This window comes from Cervus elaphus, chromosome 6 (genome assembly GCF_910594005.1).
Source record: "Cervus elaphus chromosome 6, mCerEla1.1, whole genome shotgun sequence".
NCBI classification, from domain to species: Eukaryota; Metazoa; Chordata; class Mammalia; order Artiodactyla; family Cervidae; genus Cervus; species Cervus elaphus.
This window is the reverse complement of record NC_057820.1, coordinates 49,921,586-49,942,793: the sequence shown is the minus strand read 5'-3', so window position 1 is coordinate 49,942,793 and position 21,208 is coordinate 49,921,586. Positions and strand designations below refer to the sequence as shown.

The 21,208-nt window shown below is 40.4% G+C and overlaps 1 protein-coding gene across 16 annotated transcripts in view; it reads right to left on the bottom strand.

Moving 5' to 3' along the window:
• LOC122696614 (cyclin-Y-like protein 1) overlaps positions 1-21,208 on the bottom strand; it is a 248,887-nt gene that overhangs the window by 19,700 nt on the left and 207,979 nt on the right. For 15 of the 16 annotated variants that reach the window (XM_043906861.1, XM_043906850.1, XM_043906851.1 and 12 more), the window contains 2 exons: positions 6,630-6,704; positions 4,786-4,820 (listed from right to left, as the gene is read on the bottom strand). In XM_043906861.1, the coding sequence (XP_043762796.1) occupies positions 4,786-4,820; positions 6,630-6,704 (110 nt within the window). Of the gene's footprint in view, positions 1-4,785; positions 4,821-6,629; positions 6,705-17,442; positions 17,895-21,208 lie in introns of those variants that run through there. The other variant, XM_043906863.1, reaches the window with a different exon arrangement.

The window sequence follows — 21,208 nt, the reverse complement described above, 5'->3', positions numbered from 1 at the left end:
AGTTTCCTTATCTGGAGGATGAAAGGGTATAGCTTTAAGATTCTCTCACAGCCAAGAAACAGACAAAGCAGCTCTGAGAATTTCACGGTTAAGTAAGACTGCCATTATATTACACAAGGGAGAGCCTCAGAGAATACTTTCCACTCATCTCACAGTTTTATTAATTCTACTCTACATGTTATCTGCCACTCATCATGGCACTCTGCTGCCTTGCACATGCTGCTCTCTGCCTGCAGTGGCTTCTTCCTCCTCCTTGTCCCAGCAAGCTTGACCCCATCGACCTCCAGCAAACCTCAGCCAGCAGCCACACCACCAAACTTCTACCTTTCTGCACACTTACACCTCTGTTTCACCACCTGTTACATGGTCTCAACTGCTTGCCTGGTATCCCCCTCCTAAGTAAGCAAACAAGCTCCTCCAGGTGACAGAGTCTTACTGCTCCTCCTCCAGCTGCTGAGAACAGAATCTGGGACAAATGAGGAATCAAGAAGCATTTGACCAATTATTTAAGATCGATTACAACTGGAAGGTAAATCATGCTAATGATACACATTCAAACTATCTGCAGTGGTGCTGGGTAGGTGACAAAGAGCTTTGTCAGACCCTCTAGAGAACAAGCTATCTTTAAAACGCTTTAGAAGTATCCATTTATTTGTGAAGAGCCCAAAACACAGCCATAGTCAAATACTAAAACAGCCTGAACTATGTGAGGACAATTCTCTTCCTTTAAGTAAAGGCCAATAATCAAATCCCAGTCACTGTCAGTAGCTCTGAGTAATAGCATTCTTTAATACCACAGAACACAAACAGTTTTAACACTTGGTTTTCTTGGGTTTTGTTTACTAATTCCGATGAGCCTTCCTTCCTTCTATTAAAATAGTTTTCACCACGCTGTCACACTCTATCCATGTCCTCCACAAACGCATCAAAGGTGAAACAAGGAGAAAGTCTAGTCAATGTTTTTTTTTTAAATACAGAGCATTTAAATAAACATTGCCAGTAGCCAATAATAAGAACTATCCAAATGGGTGTATAAGCCACCGTTTTGCTTGTTTCAGGTATTTTATGGCAAGGCCACTTACTCCTTATTAACAAAAAGTTCTACACATAACATACCTGAAAAGTACCACGATTTGGAAGAATTTCTCCTTCAAGCTAGAAATGATTTCAACTGAAACTCATATATTCCTTAAGCCATCTGGTTAATGTGTAATTTCAGAATCTCAAAAGAGACACAGCATGAAAACTGTTCATTCAAATAGTTATATTCTAAATGAAGTTATCTTTTAAAAGGTCACCACTATTAAGAGTATGACACATTACACACAGTAAAAGTCAGTTCTGACTATAAAATCTACCTATGAGGGGAATAAAAATAGTAAGAAAATGCACCAAAATATAGACTAGTTTGTAGAGCTTTGGCTTTGGGTAACATTTATCCCGTTTTTCTCTATTAAAACTTTTTCTTTATTATGAATTATATCTGTTTATCTTTGGAAATATTAGTGCTGAAACGTTTAAGAAGTTTAATCAGACGTAGCCCTACAGACTACGGGCGCTCATTTAGTCTATCAGTAACCTACAGACTACTGGCTAGATCCTACCAAAGAAATAGTGAACACTTCTCCAGGCCTACTCCTGAAGCGATTCAAACTTTTGGCATCTACTATTCACTAAAGGATGGCAGAATTAAAGCCTCTGAGCAAAGCCTGGATGTATTAGCTGCCAACAGGTTACTTTCCCCTCATCTCACTTTAAAATTTAAGGTAACTGTCCTTTATGATTAAAGACTTATCATCACTGGCTCAAAACCTCAATAAACTACACTGACAAAGATTAATGATATAAAATGCAAATACAAAAATCAAACAGCAGAACCCACTCACTGATAGTTTAATGTTCAATGAAGAAGAGTATTTACCTTCATTCAGAGCTAAGGACAGAACAGATGGACTTCTACAATCTTTACAAGAAGGGAAAAGGCTTACTTAGTAGACTTCAGTGTTAATGGCAAAGACTAGAAAATCATCATACTGGAAGACTAATAAGTAACAATCCCCCCCAAAACTTATCATTAAAAGTCAAGCACCTGTTGAAATTCTGCCTCCACCCAAGTGAATCTTCCCATCCTGCCTACTGCCTCTGAGTTTAACCCATCAAAAAAATTAAGCTGAAATTCACTTTTTTCTTCCCCTTTCCACAAGCTTTAGATGTGTTTATTAATAATTATTAAGACTTTAACTTAAAATTTTGTAATATTCTATGCATTAGCGTGGGGCTTCCCTGGTGGCTCAGTGGGTGAAGAATCCACCTGCCAATGCAGGAGACGCAGGTTTGATCCCTCAATCAGGAAGATCCCCTGAAGAAGGAAATAGCAACCCACTCCAGTATTCTTGCCTGGAAAAGTCCATGAACAGGGGAGCCTGGTGGGATACAGTCCCTGGGGTTGCAGAAGAGTCATGTCTGACTTAGCAACAAAACAACAAGAAGTGCATGAGTGTAAACTGCTCCATCCACATTACTGCACGTTAATGGCCAATGTGGCAGGATGAGTAGTCTGAACAGGATTCTTATCAAGGCCTTAGTAGAAACGTGCAGTATTCTAATTGTAGGTATAATAGAAAGTACTGTCTGAGTCAGTATCATTAACTATACTGAATTAAAACTTTTAAACTGAGAATTTACATTCAAAGTATAAATCCAACTTTGAGTGGACCAACCACAAATCTACTTCTTTTCCCACCTTCTTTCAGAGATATCATCTCATTAGAATTAAAAGTATTTTGTCAAAAAAGCTGTACCCAAGACAGGATAAACTGCAGATGATTTTTGATGTTTGAAAGATGAAAAAATGAGATAAAGGAGTAGTAACTGACATGGCATAACAGAGGAAGCACAACCTTGGAACTACAGAGTGACTGGGCCAGGAACAACAAAACCAATCTGGCTTACAGAACCCAAGGCAGGTTCAAAATTCAGAGACGTGGTCGCCAAATCCGTGCAGTGAGGTCTATCAGTTAGCAAAGTGATGCTTCCAATTAGATCTTAACAGACAGCGAGGGACCATCACATGTTTGAGGGAAACCTCCAAGAAGTCACAGATCAAAGCAGGGAGAAGGAACTGATGGGAATGATAAAAATCCAGGAGCAAATAAAAACTTAAAAAAAAATCTTCAACATCTACAGAAAGATGAGAAATTGCATCAGTGAAAAAAAGAATGAAAGGATGGAAGAGAACTCTAAAAAATAAGGTAGACAAAACAATATATTCAATAGAAGGATTAGAGCAGAGTCAAGGAAACCTCCATGAAGTAGGACAAGAAGACAAAATGGAAAACAGAAGGGGAAAAAAATCTGTACAGAAATATTGCTCTAAAATTGTCAACATCTAACAGGAATCCAAAAGAAAAAAACAGAAAATACCAAAGCAGCACACAAAAAAATTCACTAGAAGAAAAGATGTTCTGCATGTTTAAATGCCCCAATAGCGTGACAAGGTCTATACCAAACCATGTTATGAAATTTCAAAACCCCACAAAGACAGAGGGTACTACAAAGTTCCACAGGAGGAAGGAATGGAGAAAAGACTAACTTGGTAATATACAATGTATCAAATTCAATAGATTTAAGAGCAACACTGTAAATGAGAAGACAAGAGGGAAATGTCTCTAAAACTGCAAAAATTAGTTTCGACCTAGAATTCTACACTGTATCAAATAGAAGGAGTTTCACAGAGGCTAGGTCTTTATAAAATTTTTGCTCATGTGCCTTTTTCCAGGAAAATGTGCTCCAGTAAAACAGGACAGAGGGAAACAGAATCTAGGACATAGGCGATCCAACACGAGAGAGCAGTGATGTGAGATCCCAGGTGACTTCACATAGATATCCCAGGAAAACAGGCACAGAGCTAGTCCAGGAATCATTAGTATGTAGGAGGTAGGAAGACAAAAGGTTGGCGAAGAGTGTCTCCAAGAAGAAATGGAACAGATGTGGTTTTCTGGATGGTAAATATTTTTGATAGGCATGTGACAAATGTTACAACATTTGGGGGAAAAAATAGCTGTTAGAGTGAATATAGTCAGGAAATTAATTCCACAGAACAAAAATGAAGAATGTGAAAACAGGGAGACTGGCCAGGGAGCTACTCAACTATGTTGGGCTGTGTGAGATCATGTTTGCTAGAAAAAGCAGAACTGGATTATCCTGAGAAGTGTAGAAGTGCTCAGATTTCATTAATATTGAAGAAAAAGAATGAAAGGTGTATAAGGAGGTGGCACAGAGAACTATATGGCTCAGCAATGAACAATACTTGCTTAGTCATAATAAAGTAAACAGTGATTCCGATTTAACAAAAACTGATGCATGTAAAGGGACCAGAAGGAGGGAAATAAAATCACGGTGGACGAGGAGGTTAAGCTTTCACCTGTTGTGCCAAGAAGTCAATGGACGGTGCTAAAAATTAAATTACCTATTACACTTTTATTACTTTGGTTAAAAACTAAGATAAAAAATTTAAGGCAAAAGAATTTAAGGTAGATCTTTATGCTATAACCATATTATTGAAATTTAACTTAAATGTCAGGACCCTTAAAAAAAAAAGGGTACTACTAAGTCAAAAACCTTTCTGAATATACTTGATAATTAGGAACTAGAGATTCAGAAATTTTATAAATAAGAGGTTAAATGCTAACAGTATTGGATCCATCATACTTTTTAGGAATCATGGCAGACATACTTTTAATTAATCAAACTATTGATTTCTTAACTTTTCAACTATTTACTCACATGGTTTAAATGGTTGCTCTTCCTCTTTTCTCGCACTAAGAATAAAAAAAAAAAAACTAACTGATGAATTCTGATAAAACTACCATAGAAAAATAAGTCACTAATTATCTGATGGATTACCAATATACACAATGAGTTAAAATTTCATTCTGTTTTTTAAAATAACTTCCAACAAAATATATAATTTAAACCACCCAGCAAAATGAATCCTATAAATAATATTTAAAAACTTAGTTTTACTATTTGACTAATACTAACAGATACTCTGTATTAGGTACAAATCAAAGACTCTCCATTTACAAAAGAAAAGGACAAAGCAAATTAGGCCAGGTGAGATATTTAGCTGATAAAAAAATTTACCAGCTGCACAGTATGTAGTATTTTCTAGTTCTACATGTACTTTAGTCACCAGGATTAACAGATGACAACTCCAAGTTCCAGTTTCTGGTCAAGCACCCGTGTCTCTGGAAGCATCCCGAACCACTTATTGGTCACCTACTCAAACACCCAACTTAAAAAATACAGGTTCTTTACACACTGAAAAGTAATCTATAAATTTTAACATACGTGCTGACCTCACTGAACATACATCGACAGCACATAGAACTGTTTTGCTCCAACAAAGGCCAGAAGAATATAAGCTCAAAGAGGGTCTTAGGCCATACACTTTCCCATGGCATCACAAGCACGAATTCCTTTAGACTGAGGAGAGACAGGGGCATGGGAGAGTGTTTCTTTTGCTCTCTCCACCGTCTCTCTACAGTGTGAGCAGCTCAGGAGTCTGGAAAAGACTGAGAAATACAGTAATCCTAACTAAAAATAATTGCCTCAAGGCAAAGTACACACACTTTAAGAAAATGCAAACTAGAAACCCCAGGAGCTCCCAGGTTGGAGAACATGTGGTACACTCTGGGCCCTGCCCCCATGCCTGGCCCTCTTCCGTCTGGCTGTTCCTGAGACAGACCCTTTGATAAAAACCAGTAATCTAATGAAAATAAAAGAGGAAAAGAACCCTCTATTTTTTACTGTGCTGCATTACTTCAAATATTATAGAACGTTCACTTCTGGTATTCCTGCTCTCATAAACAACCGAAAAACCTGATCATATATGGCTTTTTAGCAAATAAACTAGGATTTAACATATATTAAGGAAGACAAGCAGGCAAGACAAGCAGGAGTGCAAAAACTTCTGATTCTCATCTTAAAACAAGCAGGACACTGGAAATTTACACAAGGTTTCCCACACTGAGGATAACCTTCTGGAAAATCCCATATGGCAGGCACATTGGTCTGATTACCCTGACCCAGCACTACATCAGGATGAAAGAACTTTGAAGAGCTAAAAGTTCTTATAAGAACTTTTAAAAGAACTTAAAAATTCACATGAATCTGGATGTGAGAGAGGTTCACCCGGTTGAGCACTGTGCAAAATGGTGCCGAAATCACAAGCCTCGACTCCCATACATAACAACTGATTATGAAGACCTAACTGTGACCTAAACCGTGTCATTCATCTTTACCTCATGTGCTCTTGGAGCGAAAGGAAAAGGACAAAGTAGCATGGAAAAACAGACCACAACTAAATCATGTGGCAAGCTGACTGCTGATAAAGAAATAGCAAAGTGTATAAACAGATGGTCTGGGTGTTTTTCCTCATTAAAACAGTGACACCTAAATGAAAAATGTATCATCACATATTAAAATAAAACATCACATATTAAAATATTATCACATATGAAAAAAAAAAATTAAACCATTCTAAGTGCTTTTCTGTATCTTCCTATAATACACAAAACAAAAACAGTTTTCAATCTTTTTCTCAGGGGGGGAAAACACTGTCTTACCGTCCGTTTCAGATTTGCTCCGGAAAATTGTGCTTGCCCTTGGGTGGTCAAAAGGGTTTGATTCCAAAGCTAAGTCTGCACAGGAAAAAGAAAAAGGTGTGACAATTTAGTTGAGTAGAAAAAGACATGACTTTTAAAACAGCTACACGCTGATTTTAATCAAGTTTAATAGTCTTAAGAAGAGCGTTTAGTAATGACAAGAAGGAAACTGTAGTAAAGGCAACAATACAAAAATTCTATTGGGAAACAGAAAAATTGTAGAAATTCTCCATATATGTGGAATAAAACCAGGGCTATGTCTTAGGCTTTTTTTTTTTTTTTAACTTGCACTTAATCTATGCCACTTTTAGGCAAATCATGTATGTGATTCCCCTCCTACATATTGATTAAAAATTCAGTCACCTCTCTTTAAGCTGATATTACTAGCACATTTCAAGAAGTCTCAAGAAGCAAGTTATGCTGTAGTCACTTACTATCAGATACCAGATCAATCAAATATGCTATAACCAAATGAGCTGCTTTTGGCAAACGTTCTTCAGACAATCTAATGGCTAATTCCAACTACACTCAACAAACCAACTCATTTAGTTGGCTGCCGTTTATCTAGGGGCTATTCATCATGGCAGATTTAAGAGGATTACATAAGAGTTCAATGTTCTGATCCATAGGAACACTTCCAGGATAGTGAGTTTTAACTTTGCCCTCTATTTCCAAAGCTAAGCTCTCACTTCTTCCTTTCATGCTGCATGATTAATAGAGGGCTTCAGTAACAGTATTTCCTGGAGCACATCAAAGGGCTGCTTGAAAAAAATTTTGCCCATACCTACATAAAAAAGGTGGGTCTGCTGGCAGTTCACCTTGCACCAAGGTGGGACAGTCTTCTATTTAGGCAGAAATATCAAGCAAGCACAGGCTGCCATGCTGGACAGTAAGGTTGTTGTTTAAAACAAACGTAAAAGCCCTATGGGCAGTTACTTAGTGAAGTCCACCTCAAACCAATTAAACAATCTTTTAAGAAACTGGACCAAGATTTTTAAAGAGCAACAGTTAAGGCAGCATTTCCCAAACCACATAATAATTGGCCTATTTTTAAAGGGGACTTTGGTGGTCAACGTGATTTACACATTATCGCTGAGAATCAAAAGAATATACACATTGATATATTAAAAACTAACCATGTGTTCCCCATCCCGTATGGCAAAAACTACTACAATATTGTAAAGTAATTACCCTCCAACTAATAAAAATAAATGAAAAAATAAATAAAAACTAACCAGTCCCATAGTGAATTCTGTCTGACCCAGCATTTAACAAATGTTATCTACCTAGAAGCCTTTTCTTCCCCAAAGAAAGAATTTTGCATGAACAGTAATTTGGGACTTCCTGGTTTAATGGGAATTTAATTGTTACTGCCAGCACTAGAAATTTACATAGCTAAACCGACTGCTTTGTTCTTCGTGAAAATTCCTTCACTGCATTTGGAGTTTATTAAGCTGTTTTTGGAGAAAATATTCTACTCAACAGTTTTATGTAAAAGACCCATAAAATTATTTTAAAGTTTTTTCCCCCCTACAGATTTGAAAAGTGGGACACTGGGAAAATAAATTATTTCAGTTATACACAAAGTTGACAGGCACAGACTTTCGACCTAAGGCTTCTGAAAGGATTCATGACTACTTACTTGTACCAGAAAGTAAACAGACTACACTGGAATCTAAAAAATAAGCAGAAATGCTTGCAAAGTAGCCATATTTTTCATCAGGGTTTATGGAATGGTAAAATTTAACAAGAGTCAATGGAAGTCCAGGGAAAATAAGTGTCAGGATCAAAGAGAAGCAAGCTTTAACATACACACACACACACACACACACACCCCTGCCAAACACACACACACACACACACACCCCTGCCAAACCAGGGTGTGTTACAGGTATGCTATGATGTGCTACTACGGATCTATATATAGAAATCAAGAAGGCTGGGATAAAAGAAATGACAACATGCAGGAAAAAAGTAAACTTGCCCAAGTGATCAGAAAAGAGCTGGCACTCCCCCTACCCTACCCTAGAGGTTTCAAGGGTGGGCACATGACCCAGAACTGACTGACAGATCACAGCTTTCCTGGAACTTTCCAAGAAGCAGAAGAAGGCAGAGGGGTGCCCTAGGACCCTTAGCTAGTCTGGGGCTGCTGGACACTCCTCTTGCCATCATGAGGGGAAAGGCTTTTCAGGAGAGATCAATAGAGGACAGCAGAACTGAGATAGGCTGTGAGGTCATTGAACTCCTGGGTCAAGTACTGCTTAATTTACTCATTCAACTCCAGTTATATAAAAGTCAATATATATATTTTTTAATTTAAGCTATTCTGAGACATTTTCTCAAACTTGCAACTGAAAGAGACCTGGTTAACCAGCAGTACTGATGATCACAATGAAGGTGGGGAAAGGTAAAAGTCACTTGCTCATTCCTTTAACAAATGTCATGAACAAAAATTTGCATGAGCCAAAATGACCCTATTTAAAAATTAACCCACAGACTTACAACCCTTACTTTTAGTTGTTTTCCTTATACATTAGAAAAAGCTCTAATTAGTGTATAATTTATGTCTTCTTGTTACTAACAACCCTTCTACATCTCACTGTTGCATATTTACTGTTTAATGAATACACAACAGTCCATCAAGCGTTATTCCTGTGCTGGACTTAGCCAATCCCCTATTGCTGGGGTTTAGGTACTTACAACGTTCTATTCTTTGATGAGGAAACTTTTCATCTATAGTTATACAGCTTTTTAAATAAATAATGGTTTTATCTCCTTAGCAAAGATCTTCAAAAGTGGGATGTCTAAGCCAAAAGGTTAGATCATTTTCATGGCTCAAGGTACAGTGCTAAACTGCTTCCTGAAGAAGGTGGGGCCACATTAATGTATAATACTACCAATCATGACAGTTTTAGTTCCGACCCCTGCTCTGTACAGTTGAGAGGCGGGGGGGAAGTTCTACTAATATAAATAAGGAACAGCACTGTAGATCTAATCTGTATTTCTTTCGATTACACAGTTTTTACTACTTTCCCATAATTATCAGCATCATTTCCACTTTGGTGAGCTGCCTATCATTCATACATACTAAACATACCAGGGCCTTACTGCTGTCAATTTGCATGAGGTTTTCAGAAAATATTAATCTTCTGTTTACAGCCTATATAACAATTTTCTATACAACTTGCACTTTTTGCCAGTGAAAACTACATCACTATTTTATAACAGACTTGACAGGTAAGCCATTAGACAGTAAACTCATACATACACACAATATTTCTGCACACTCCATTAACTGTTTTGCCAAGAGTCTAAGGAGACGATGAAAAAAACCTACCGTACTCTTCACTGTCACAAAGGTAAGACTGTCAACTCTGAAGCAAAGCATTACCACCCACACTTCCCCTCATCCCCTCTCCCACAAGCACACACAGTAATGTTAGAGGTATTTTGAGAAATTACTGTGCATTTTATATGTGAATTCTTCCTAAAATTACTTCTCTAGCAATCTTTAAGAATGTTTTAACCCAGGAGAAATATTCTTGAGCTTATGATTAGGGGTTATCATTAAAGTTATATTTTAAGACCCATCACTTTTATATTACCAATTTAAATTGCAACTTATTTGACAGCATGATAGACTTATGTGGAAAAAGGATGGCTAAAAAATTTTAAGTTGGGGTCTTAATATAAACACTCCCAGGAGGAAACCTGTAAAATACCAGGTCACTGAACATTACTTTTCCTCCAACCTAACATTCTATCAATCGTGAGATCCATCTCAATTGCAGATGTTAAAAATATGAAAATAAAGGCCACTTAGGACAAACAAGATGCATTACTGAAGCCTAAAAGTGTTAAAATTATGCTGTCAAACTGTCAATAAATGATTTTTCCCTGTCAAAATATCAGAGAGAGGGTAGTGACTAAGAAATCATCTGACAGGAGGAGACTAATGCCAACATACTGACTTCAGTTCAGTTCAGTTCAGTGGAGTCCGACTCTTTGCGACCCCATGAATCGCAGCACGCCAGGCCTCCCTGTCCATCACCAACTCCCGGAGTCCACCCAAACCCATGTCCATTGTGCCGGTGATTCCATCCAACCATCTCATCCGCTGTTGTCCCCTTCTCTGCCTGCCCTCAATCTTTCCCAGCATCAGGGTCTTTTCAAATGAGTCAGCTCTCTGCATCAGGTGGCCAGAGTATTGGAGTTTCACCTTCAACATCAGTCCTTCCAATGAACATCCAGGACTCATCTCCTTTAGGATGGACTGGTTGGATCTCCTTGCAGTTCAAGGGACTCTCAGGAGTCTTCTCCAACACCACAGTTCAAAAGCATCAATTCTTTGGCGCTCAGCTTTCTGTATAGTCCAACTCTCACATCCATACATGACCACTGAAAAACCATGGCCTTGACTAGATGGACCTTTTGTCTCTGCTTTTTAGTATGCTGTCTAGGTTGGTCATAACTTTTCTTCTAAGGAGCAAGCGTCTTTTAATTTCATGGCTGCAATCACCATCCACAGTGATTTTGGAGCCCAGAAAAATAAAGTCAGCCACTGTTTCCACATCTATTTGCCATGAAGTGATGGGACTGTATGCAATGATCTTGGTTTTCTCAATGTTGAGCTTTAAGCCAACTTTTTCACTCTCCTCTTTCACTTTCACCTTCATCAAGAGGCTCTTTAGTTCTTTTTCACTTAATATATTGCAATTAAACAGGACTGTCAGCATTTTCTGGGCCAACTTCTGGGCTCCAGTTTACTTAAAGGTTTACTCCATTTACTGAACTGCCCTATCACCCCTAGTCGTACAGTATATTAGTTTTATGGCTAATATTACATTTCATGTCTTACAGTCATCCGGTGATTTCATCTGAGTCCACACTTCACACCCTAGCCAAGCGGTTCTTGCCAGCAGATGCTGACCTGGGCTGTCTCACCGGAGGGCACACAGCATGCTCCTGCAACCCCCTCAACTGACCTGCTTCCCCAGTTTCTGACCAACCTGGCTTCCAAACTGCTTCTCAACTTGCCTCTAACTTGGTTCTCAGTCCTGCCTTACCTTAATCCTCAATCAAATGCTGTAATGATGATGACCAAGAGATGATAGACAGGTAAGTATACCTGGATTTATGTATTTCTAAGGAGTACTTAGCTCGGGCTTCTTGGACTTTTAGGAACCTTTCTGGGTTGCAAGCTATGGTGATTTCATTTCACATCATACAATGTTACTGTTTTAACTCTTCAAGTTTTATTGCTTTAATACCCTAAAAATAAACAATTTTTCTAAAAGGGGCGAGAAAAAAGGTAGTATTTCAAAGCAGAGCACAAAATGACATCAATAAATTTTATCCCTATATGTCATGTACATGGAATTTACAGTCCTGATCTATCAAGGTTTTAAAAATGAGTAAAACCTTGGACAATTCTATACCTCAGAGAAGAATCCCTACACTGCCTAACTCAGAACACGATAAGAATCAAATGAAATTCAAGAGCAATCCATACACTATAGCTTCACAGAGTTACACAAGCCCCTTCACCATGACAAGGCTGCAATCCATGAGGGGATATACTATATAAAGCATAATAAATGACACATCACAGCTTTCACAAATTAACTCAAAAGCCAAAAGTGAACATTTAGCATTTCATAGGAAAACTGATGTCCACTTATCACCCTCAGCCAAATAACATCTTAAGTAGATAGTGCTTTGTTGTTGTTCAGTCACTAAGTTGTGTCTGACTTTGCAACTCCATGGACTGCAGCACGCCAGGCTTCCCAGTCCTACAGGATTCTGTTTGTGCAAACTCATGTCATTGAGTCAGGCCACCCACTAAAGGAAAGAGGATAAGAGTACCCAAGGGCAAGCATTTCTCCTAGTGTTCTTCCTTTTTCTTCTTTAATAAGCAAATACATATCATTTCTCCTGCTTCTGTCATGGAGATTGGTGTATATTTTCTCCCCATTTTTTTTCAGGTTAACATCCCCTGCAGATGAAGTCATTAACAGTGGAGAGAGCTCCTTCACAGCTCCCTAATTCTTCAGTGTCTGGATGTGCTAGTTTACCAGTCCCTTACTGGACATCTGAATTATTTCCAGTATTTTGCTACTGAAGATAATGCAACATATGCAGCCTATACCTTCAGAATAAATTCCTTTAGTAGGATCTCTGGATTAAGTGAGACTGTGCCAACTTCCCCTTCAAGGGTTGACCAATCTCCCATTTTTACCAGCAATATATGAATGTAACTTTCCTCAGTATCACCAAAGAATGCAGTGCCGAGTTTCTGAATTTTCTCCCAACACAAGCTACAGTAGTTGTATTTTCATTTCTCTTATGTGTGAGGATACGCTTAAAAGCCATCCGCATTTCTTTTTCTGTGACTTATCCCATTCATATTGTTGTTAGCCTACTTTTAGATTCACTCAGTTTCTTCAAGTCAGCCTATTTTAGGCCCTTCTTAATGTTGCTTTTTTGTTCAAACCACTGTTGGCTCTCAGCTGAGTGACTACACCAGCCTCCTAGCTTGTCTCCCTGCTTCATTCTACCCCTGCCCACGTGAGAGTAGCGAGTAGCTCGTCTGATCTCCCTCCCCTCTCCCCACGTCTCCTTCCCCTTCTTTAAGAATTATCACCATTCCCTTGCATATAACCTTTCAATGGTTTCCCATTACAATTAGACTAAAATCCGTATTTTTTCTTGTCAAGGTCTACTAGACACAAGGCCTTAACCCCCTGATATTCCTCCTGGCATTCTTTCACTCAGCTGCATCCACCCTCTTTCTGTCCTCTGCCTACACCGAGCATATTTCCTTCTGAGGACCTCACAGGGCTCCCCTTCACTCCTAGGATGCTCACTGTCACTTAAGGAGACCACCCCCAGTAACACTGCCCCCTCCCCAGTCCATGACCATCCTTTTCTTTCTTCTCAGTGTTTCGCTACTTGACATTATTCCTGTGTCAACAGGCCCCAGGGACCTCTAGGAAGTAAAGACCAGAGTTAGGGTTTGGGTTTTGTCAGTATAACCTCTGTTTGTTCTGCCCCTAAATCGTGCCCAATAATCATCCATTTCAGTGTACCCCAAATCATTTATGCTTCTCCCAATTTTCCTTCATCATCTAAGATTTCTTCTAATGCTGTCCTTTGATGGGTCTGTCACCCAAGACCAGCATTAATTTCAGATCTCTTCGAGCGGTAGTTTAGTTACTCAGACTCAAAGACACCGACAGGTTACCAAGACCCACAAAAACCTAAGAGAGGAAATCTACTGTTCAGTGACAAATCAATGGTAACTTTAATTTGGGGACAGAACATTTAATGTTAAAATACCTTAACTACAAAATGACTCACCCTATGAATTTAATTAAGTCGAAAGACAAAGCCACAAGACCAGAATTCTGCAGGGAAGTACGATACATCACTTTTTATGTCTGTGCCCAGATTAAAGCAATATAATGAGATTATAAAAGACAACCATAAAGGGTGGGTAAATGAATGATGCTCCAACCATTAAACAGGTGGTAAAAAGCAGACTGCACAGCTACATGCAGCTGCGTGGAAATACATCCTGGGGCACGCTTCAGGTGTCAGCACGGTTCCAGGAGCTTCCCGTCTTCACTTTACAAGAGAAAGTTACAATGTGGCACACAAAGAACGATCTCATACAATAAACACAACATTCTGTTTATTCGTATACAAAAGGTTCAGGAAGAACCAACACCAAAATATTAATGAAAATTCTGGATATTCTGAGTATGAGTGAATGACTTTTTAGTATTTTGCAAATCTTTTACCCCAAATGTTTACTGGTATCAAAAAAGTAAAAAAAAAAAAAAAAAAAAAAAAGTGTTTATAATAGCTACTGAAAGGAGGAAAAACCTGTTGCTCAGAGGTTTTCCCCCATTACGTTGTCAATTCCTTCCCTACCCGCTCCTTGGAGGATGGAAGGAAGGAATCACTTGAGAGAGCAGCTTGCACCAGAGAATGAGCAAAGTTCCTAAGAGGAGAATATAAAGGCTGTTTGAAAAGCTGATGCATAATAATAAAATCAGATAATAGGACCTTAGCATCTTATTTTCTATTATTGACAGTAACATCAGTTACATTAGATACACTGTTAAAGGCAAGATAGCCACAAAATTCTTTTGAGTCTATCTGATATTTATACTAGGTTCGTAGGAGTTAACTGAAACAGCTTGAAGAAATCATGTTCTTCTCAAAGGTTTCTGAAGAAAAACACACAGCATCATTTATGTTTGGTTTTGTCTAAGTAACCAAATAATTCTTCATTGCAGAAAAGCCAAAATGTTTTATATCAATGCAGGTATTTCTCAGTTTCCAGGGAAACTGATATAAAATTGTCTGAAATAAAAACATTAAGAGCAAACTTCCAATGTGCTTGCACTTTACATTCGTGTTCTGACCTTGTATCTATGGAAACTTAATAATAGGCAAATGCTGAAATTGAGGTTTCTCTCATCACTTTATTGAATGCCAAAAAAGAGAGACAAATTTAAGTAAAATTTTCACAATCATGTCAAACATAAAAAGGTAAATTCTGTGCTCATGAACCCTCTTTTTCTAGTTCCCGGCTCAGCACTCCCCCTCACTAAATGCTTCGTACCTTACCTGCCCCCTTACCGGTTTCTCCTAATGTCCCTCTGTCCAGGGCATTCTCGGCTTCAATTTGAGTCAGCAGAACAAACTCTTTAAAATATACCAACATGTTTACCTGACTGGTAAATTGAGGCTATTTCACGACTTCTTTTATTCCTATCCATTGTAAGAAATGTACAGACACAGAATGCAGAGGTATGTGTTGCTTCTGAGTTGTGAACAATAAACTCAAATGGAAATAACCAAACTGAAGTTGAGTTAGGCCTATCTTATGGATAAATTATAAAATAAAAAGTGCATTCCAAACTTTTTTTTAAGCACCCAACAACTGAATTTGGTGTATCTACCATTCTCAAGTCTGTCTCTTCTGTTCAGTAGCTATGTTACACAGTTATTTCAGAGCTCTAAGTCTTGGCTTCTTCATTGGCATCACAGGGAGAATATTCACAGGCCTTATTTATAGATGGAAGGGTCAGGTGAAATACACCCGAAAATATGTTGTAAATCGTAAAAGAATCATACAGAAGTCCAATTTTGGTCTCCCTACACTAGCCTACTACTGTTTTTTAAAATCACTTAGAGGCTTACCTTATAGCAACAAGCTGAGCAGTTTTCACAGGTATGCACAAGCTTTGTTTTTAAAGCTACAATTAATTTACATTAATTTGTGCTTTCACAGTATCTGAGTATTCTGAAAAGGGAGTACTTTCCACTTACAAAGCCATGTCCATCATATGGGTGAGTTCACAGGCTTACCTATTCTAACTTTGAAAGAAATTAAGTAAACCCAAATAAAATTTAAATAGAAGAGCTATAAGACATATCCTCTATGAAATAAAGAAATACTCTCTGGCATTTAAATGAAACAAGTGGGCCAGTGGGGCTTTAACATCTTCACGGCACAATGTTTTCTACTTTAAAGAACACAGTCTTGATTAATGAGCCACAGTGTTATCCAGAATCTTTTTTTTTAGAACCTAGAGCCGTCCAGTCTCAAAATTCTAGAGGAAAAAAAAAAATCAAACATTTCCTCTCCTCTCTCTCCTCTTCTCCATGACAACCCACCCCCACCCCCAGCCACTTCGTCTTCAGAATTTTCCCTGAACGTTATAAAAGTTGACTAGGATTCCACGGGCAGGAGGGGGTTGGAAGGAGAGGTAGCCATGGAGACAACTTTCCTGCAGGATCTGCCATCTCAACTGCCAAATCTTTGCATTACAAATTACAGTCTGAATTTCTCTTTTCTCCTTTGAAACTTTTGACCAACAGTCTCAGGAACCACCCCCAATCCTCCCTTAGAAGAGGCAACATGCAAGTGAAGTTGGTTAAAGCTGGGGAGCTGAAGACATTTTTGTGTCAAAGTGGGAATCTTAATCTGAGCTCCGTGGGATCGTCTTTGGGTAAAAACAACAACAACAAAACTATTCCCTGCAGCCGTTGCAGTAACGTTTCACACCGTTCAGTTATTTTAAGACCCCCTCTAACCTTTTTCTTTCTTATCGTTTTCAAATTATAGTTAGAATAAGGTCGCTTCAATCAGGACAACTCTAGACAGAATATTACTTAACGCCACACTAACTCTGTCGATAGCAGTTTTGATTTTAAATAACAAACCCTAAAATCTGTCTTAATTGTCCCGAGTATCAACTATCCTAACGAGTGGAAGTGTATCTAGATCCTTACCTCGTTCCTTCTCTTAGGTACCACCTGAATAGGTAAGGATTGGAAGATGGGATGGATATCGCCGAAGTTGGGAGTATTTAAGTTTTCATTGAGAAAAGAGAGAATACATCAGAAAGTCTTTACAAAGTCCCACAAGATGTTAAATAGAATCACGAACAGGAGCCACAGACTTGAGGGTCTTGGGTCGGGTTGCGAAAAGGGAATGAGGAAGAATTGGGCGTCCGGGTAGAGAAGAGGGAGAAAGACTGGCCGGACGCGACGGAGAAAGAATAAGGGGTGGGGACGCCAGGCAGGGCCAGCCTCCGTCCTTGGTGCCCAGCCCCGAGAGAGCCAACTCCAGGCAGGAAGGAGCCCTAGGCGGCGGCTTCCTCCCGGGGGACCTGGGGGTCGGCGGAGGCCAGAGGTAAGCCCGAGAGCAGACGGGGCCGGCCCCGCGAGGGGCGAGGCGCGCCGGCCGCTTCCTTACCTTCGGGCATCTCCCGGTCGCTGATGTGCTGCAGGTGGTGGCCTTCACCCGCTCGGAAATCCAACTCGGTGGGTTCCACGGCGGCCGGCGCCGGTGCTACGGCCACCGGGTCTCCGGCCGCCGCCTCGTAGACCTCAGACTCGGAGTCTGGCGCAGGCCCCACGCGCCGGTTGGCACTGAGGCACACGCAACAGCTCAACGTGTTCCCCATGGGGCGCCTCCGCTCGGCCCCGGACTCCGCCAAGCTCAGAGACCGCCCCCTCCCCCAAAAATGGAGCGGCGGGCACCGGCAGACCCGGGCTATGCCGGGGCTGCGCCGCACAGGTAGACGCGGCCTCGCCTGCCTCTCTCCTGTCCGCCACGCCGCCGGGGCCGGAGCAGGGCTCCGGCCCGGCCGCACCCCCGCTGTCTCGCCGCCGCCGCCTCCCCGGAGTCAGCTAGTCAGTGAAGGCTGCAACCAGCCGGGCTTATTTAAAAGGGGTGGGGACCCGACAAGCGCTGAGACGCACAGCCACTGCCGGGAGAGAGCGCGGTCGGAGCTCCTCCTCCTTCCGCCGCCGCCTCCAGACTGAAAGCCGCTCGCCTGGCTGGCCCTTGCCAACCGGAATGCGTCCTTCGGTCACCTGGTTACGACGGACCAATCACACACAGAGGTTCCTCCCCGCGCCCGCCTCAGAGAGCAGGCACGTGACTCACAATGCCCCGCCCCCACCCTGCGACTGCCCCGCCCCTCGAGTGGCGCGCCCCGGACTCTTGTTTCCATTCCTCGTGCGGCACTCGGAGCTTTCCGTGTCCTTCGGGAAGCATTGCGGGAGTTTGTGAATCGAAGCTAGAGAGTCAGTGGACCCTATAGAAGGCTTGTTAGTAAAGAGTCAGTTCCGTTAAGCAACTCGGTTTTACCGGGTCTGACAGCTGACTCATTTGATGCATTCCTCAATGAACTTAGTTACACCCGAATTGTTGACAGCTTTTGTAACTAAATGCTCCTCTCAAATTGACTTCGAAAGAGTGTTAGTTTCCGCCTTCAGTTTAACCATAGCAACCCCCCGGGTCCTCAATAAAGAGCTGTGTCCGTGTCTTGAATGAGACTCCAGGACACGTCACCCCTCCGCTTCCTCCTCGGTAAATTAGGGACCGAACGCCTCCCTCCCAACTCTGAAACGCTGGGATTCAGCAACTCGGTTTTCTCGCTGTTTCTCTCTTCCACGGCACGAGTCTCCAGGTTTCCCTACTTTCACCGGTAACATAAAGCATAAAGCACGATTTTCTCATACAAAACTGAAGAGTCGCAAAGTGAAGTACCGCGGTTTTGATTTAATGAAGGTGATGGTAAAGATATGTTCCCAAGGTCACATGATTGCTCAGGGGTATGGCCAGGATTTGGTCTCCGATCGTTTGGATCCGCAAAGGCACCTTATTGTGATTATCAGAAAAGAAAGGTAGAAGTCAAATTTGATTGGAAGTGGCATAGGATTTTCTCTAAGGGAGAACAATTTTTTGAAGTGGATTTTAAAATTCTTTCCCTTCCTTCAACATTGGTTAGTCCCTCCTACTTTCTAGGCACTGTGTTCCTGCAATAGCCCTGCCCTCGATGAGCTCCGTCAGGCACAGGAGAAAACAAAGGCTTAGAAAGTCCAGTTGTCTGAGGTCACTCACACTGCTGCCAAGTACTTGAACCTGAAATTCAAACCTAGATCTGTCTAACCCCAAAGTAGGTTCTGGGGTAAAGAGCTTGATTTTTTTTCCCCCCAGAAACATGAAAGCCTTTGAATGTTGTGACGTTAAGGAGTCACAATCAGGTGGTTTCTAGTGAGGACACTATGGACAATGAGGAGGATTGATGAAAGAAACAAGAGCAATGAAGAGACTTTTTATTCATCTAAGAGCGGAGTGAGAGTTTAAACTAAAGGCAGTGGCAGAGACTGGTGTGGTGGGAAAGGATTTGAGGTCATTTGGTGACTAGATACGGAGCAAGAGGGGGAAAAGAGAGGCAAAAATGGCTACTAGGGTTCTGACTGAGGGAACTAGGGAGAGCACAGTGACTTTTTCCTAGACAGTGCAGAAAGAGGAAGAGGTTTGAGGAGGAAGATCATTTGGGGCTCTGTTAATGAGAGCATGGAATTAGAGCTCTCCAGTTGAAAGTTAGATGTAAACTTCTGTAGGCCAAGTCCATTTTGTGATATCCCATCTTATGTTTTTGAAAATAACACATACTAAATCAATTTTAAAATGTAGTTGGGGAAATCCCCTAACGCTGTGCTGACAGTTAAGACTATGATATTTTTCATGGAGCAAATTGGAATCTATGGTTTTAGTAAATGACATGTCCTATGTAAACTAAAACTGTTAAATGAGAACAATATTAAAATTGTCATTGGAGTACGTACAAAGTAGTTGAAGCCATGGGTGTAGAGGTAATTGCCTCGAGAAGACATGTATAATAAGGAAAGGGATGAAGGGAGGAAGAGAGGGAACTTCACAAATAGGGAAATTTAAATGGCGTTCAAGTAAACCTGCCAAAGGGAGAAGTGGAAATCAAGGGACCTGTGTATTAACCAGAAGTGGCTGATCAGCTGAGTTCCATGAGGGTAGAAATCACATCTGCTCTTTTCTGGAACAGAGCACCTAGCACAGTACCTGGCCAGTAGAAGCTCTAATTTGTAATTCCCCAAACAGAGTCCAGTGTTGTCCAGAGGGCAGGAAAGTTACAAGTACCACTGACCGTGGTACATGGGTAACTGAGGATGGGTGCAAACTGGAAGGCAAGCAGTGAGTAAAAGAAAGAAATAGGCGGTGATAAAGTGGAGACAAGGATTTTCTTCCCAAACATTTGACTGAGAAGAGAGGTGTGCCAGTCATTAGAAGGAAATGTGCAGTTAATGATTTTTTAAGATGGAAAAAAAATGTGAGTATATTTATATGTTAAAGGGTATGAGCCGATGGAGAAAAAACGAGTTTGAGGTTAGAGGAGATGGGAAAATTGACAGAGCAAGGTCCTCAAGAAGGCAGAAGTGGATGTCCTCCAGGGCAGACATAGATTAGCTTTGGATTGAGAGAAAAGCAAGGAAGGAAACAGGACCTGGGTGACAGATGCCTGTTCTGGGTCTGTCAGAATAGAGACATTTCTGATAGAGAAGATGTTTAAGAAGAGCTCATCTGATGACCTCTATTTTTCTCTGTTATAATAGGCTTCTGTTTGGAAAGCTACTCCAGGAAAGTGAGGATAATGTGCAAAGAAGTTTAAACACTAGAAAAGCTTGATATACCTAATAAAAAGAAAATGATAGCTTCCCTCAAGGTGACTTGGACAAAAAAGTGTGTGTGATTTCCAAGATGATCTATGTATAAAATAATTTGCCCTGTGGCCATATCATAAGTCCATATTTTTTTGCAAATGAAATCATATTAGTCCAGAGTTTATTTGCTCAAAACTACTAGGGAAACAGTAGGATCTAGTTTAAATTGCTGTCAAAAAAGCAGGAATTCACTTCAATTTTAATTCTGAAGCTACCTTGTTGCTGATGTTATATTGGTGGGGTCAGGTCAGCAAATAAATCAAATCTTTAACTAGGAAAATAAGACTTCTATTTTCATAGGTATATTTGTTTCCTGTGGCTGCTATAACAAATTACCACAAGCATGGTGCTTTAAAATAGCAGAAATTGATCTTCTCATAGTTCTAGAGGCCAAAAGTCTGAAATCAGTAGCAGTGTGCCAAAATCAAAGGCACTGTGTTGGCAGTGTCCTCCTTCCTCCAGAGGCTCTA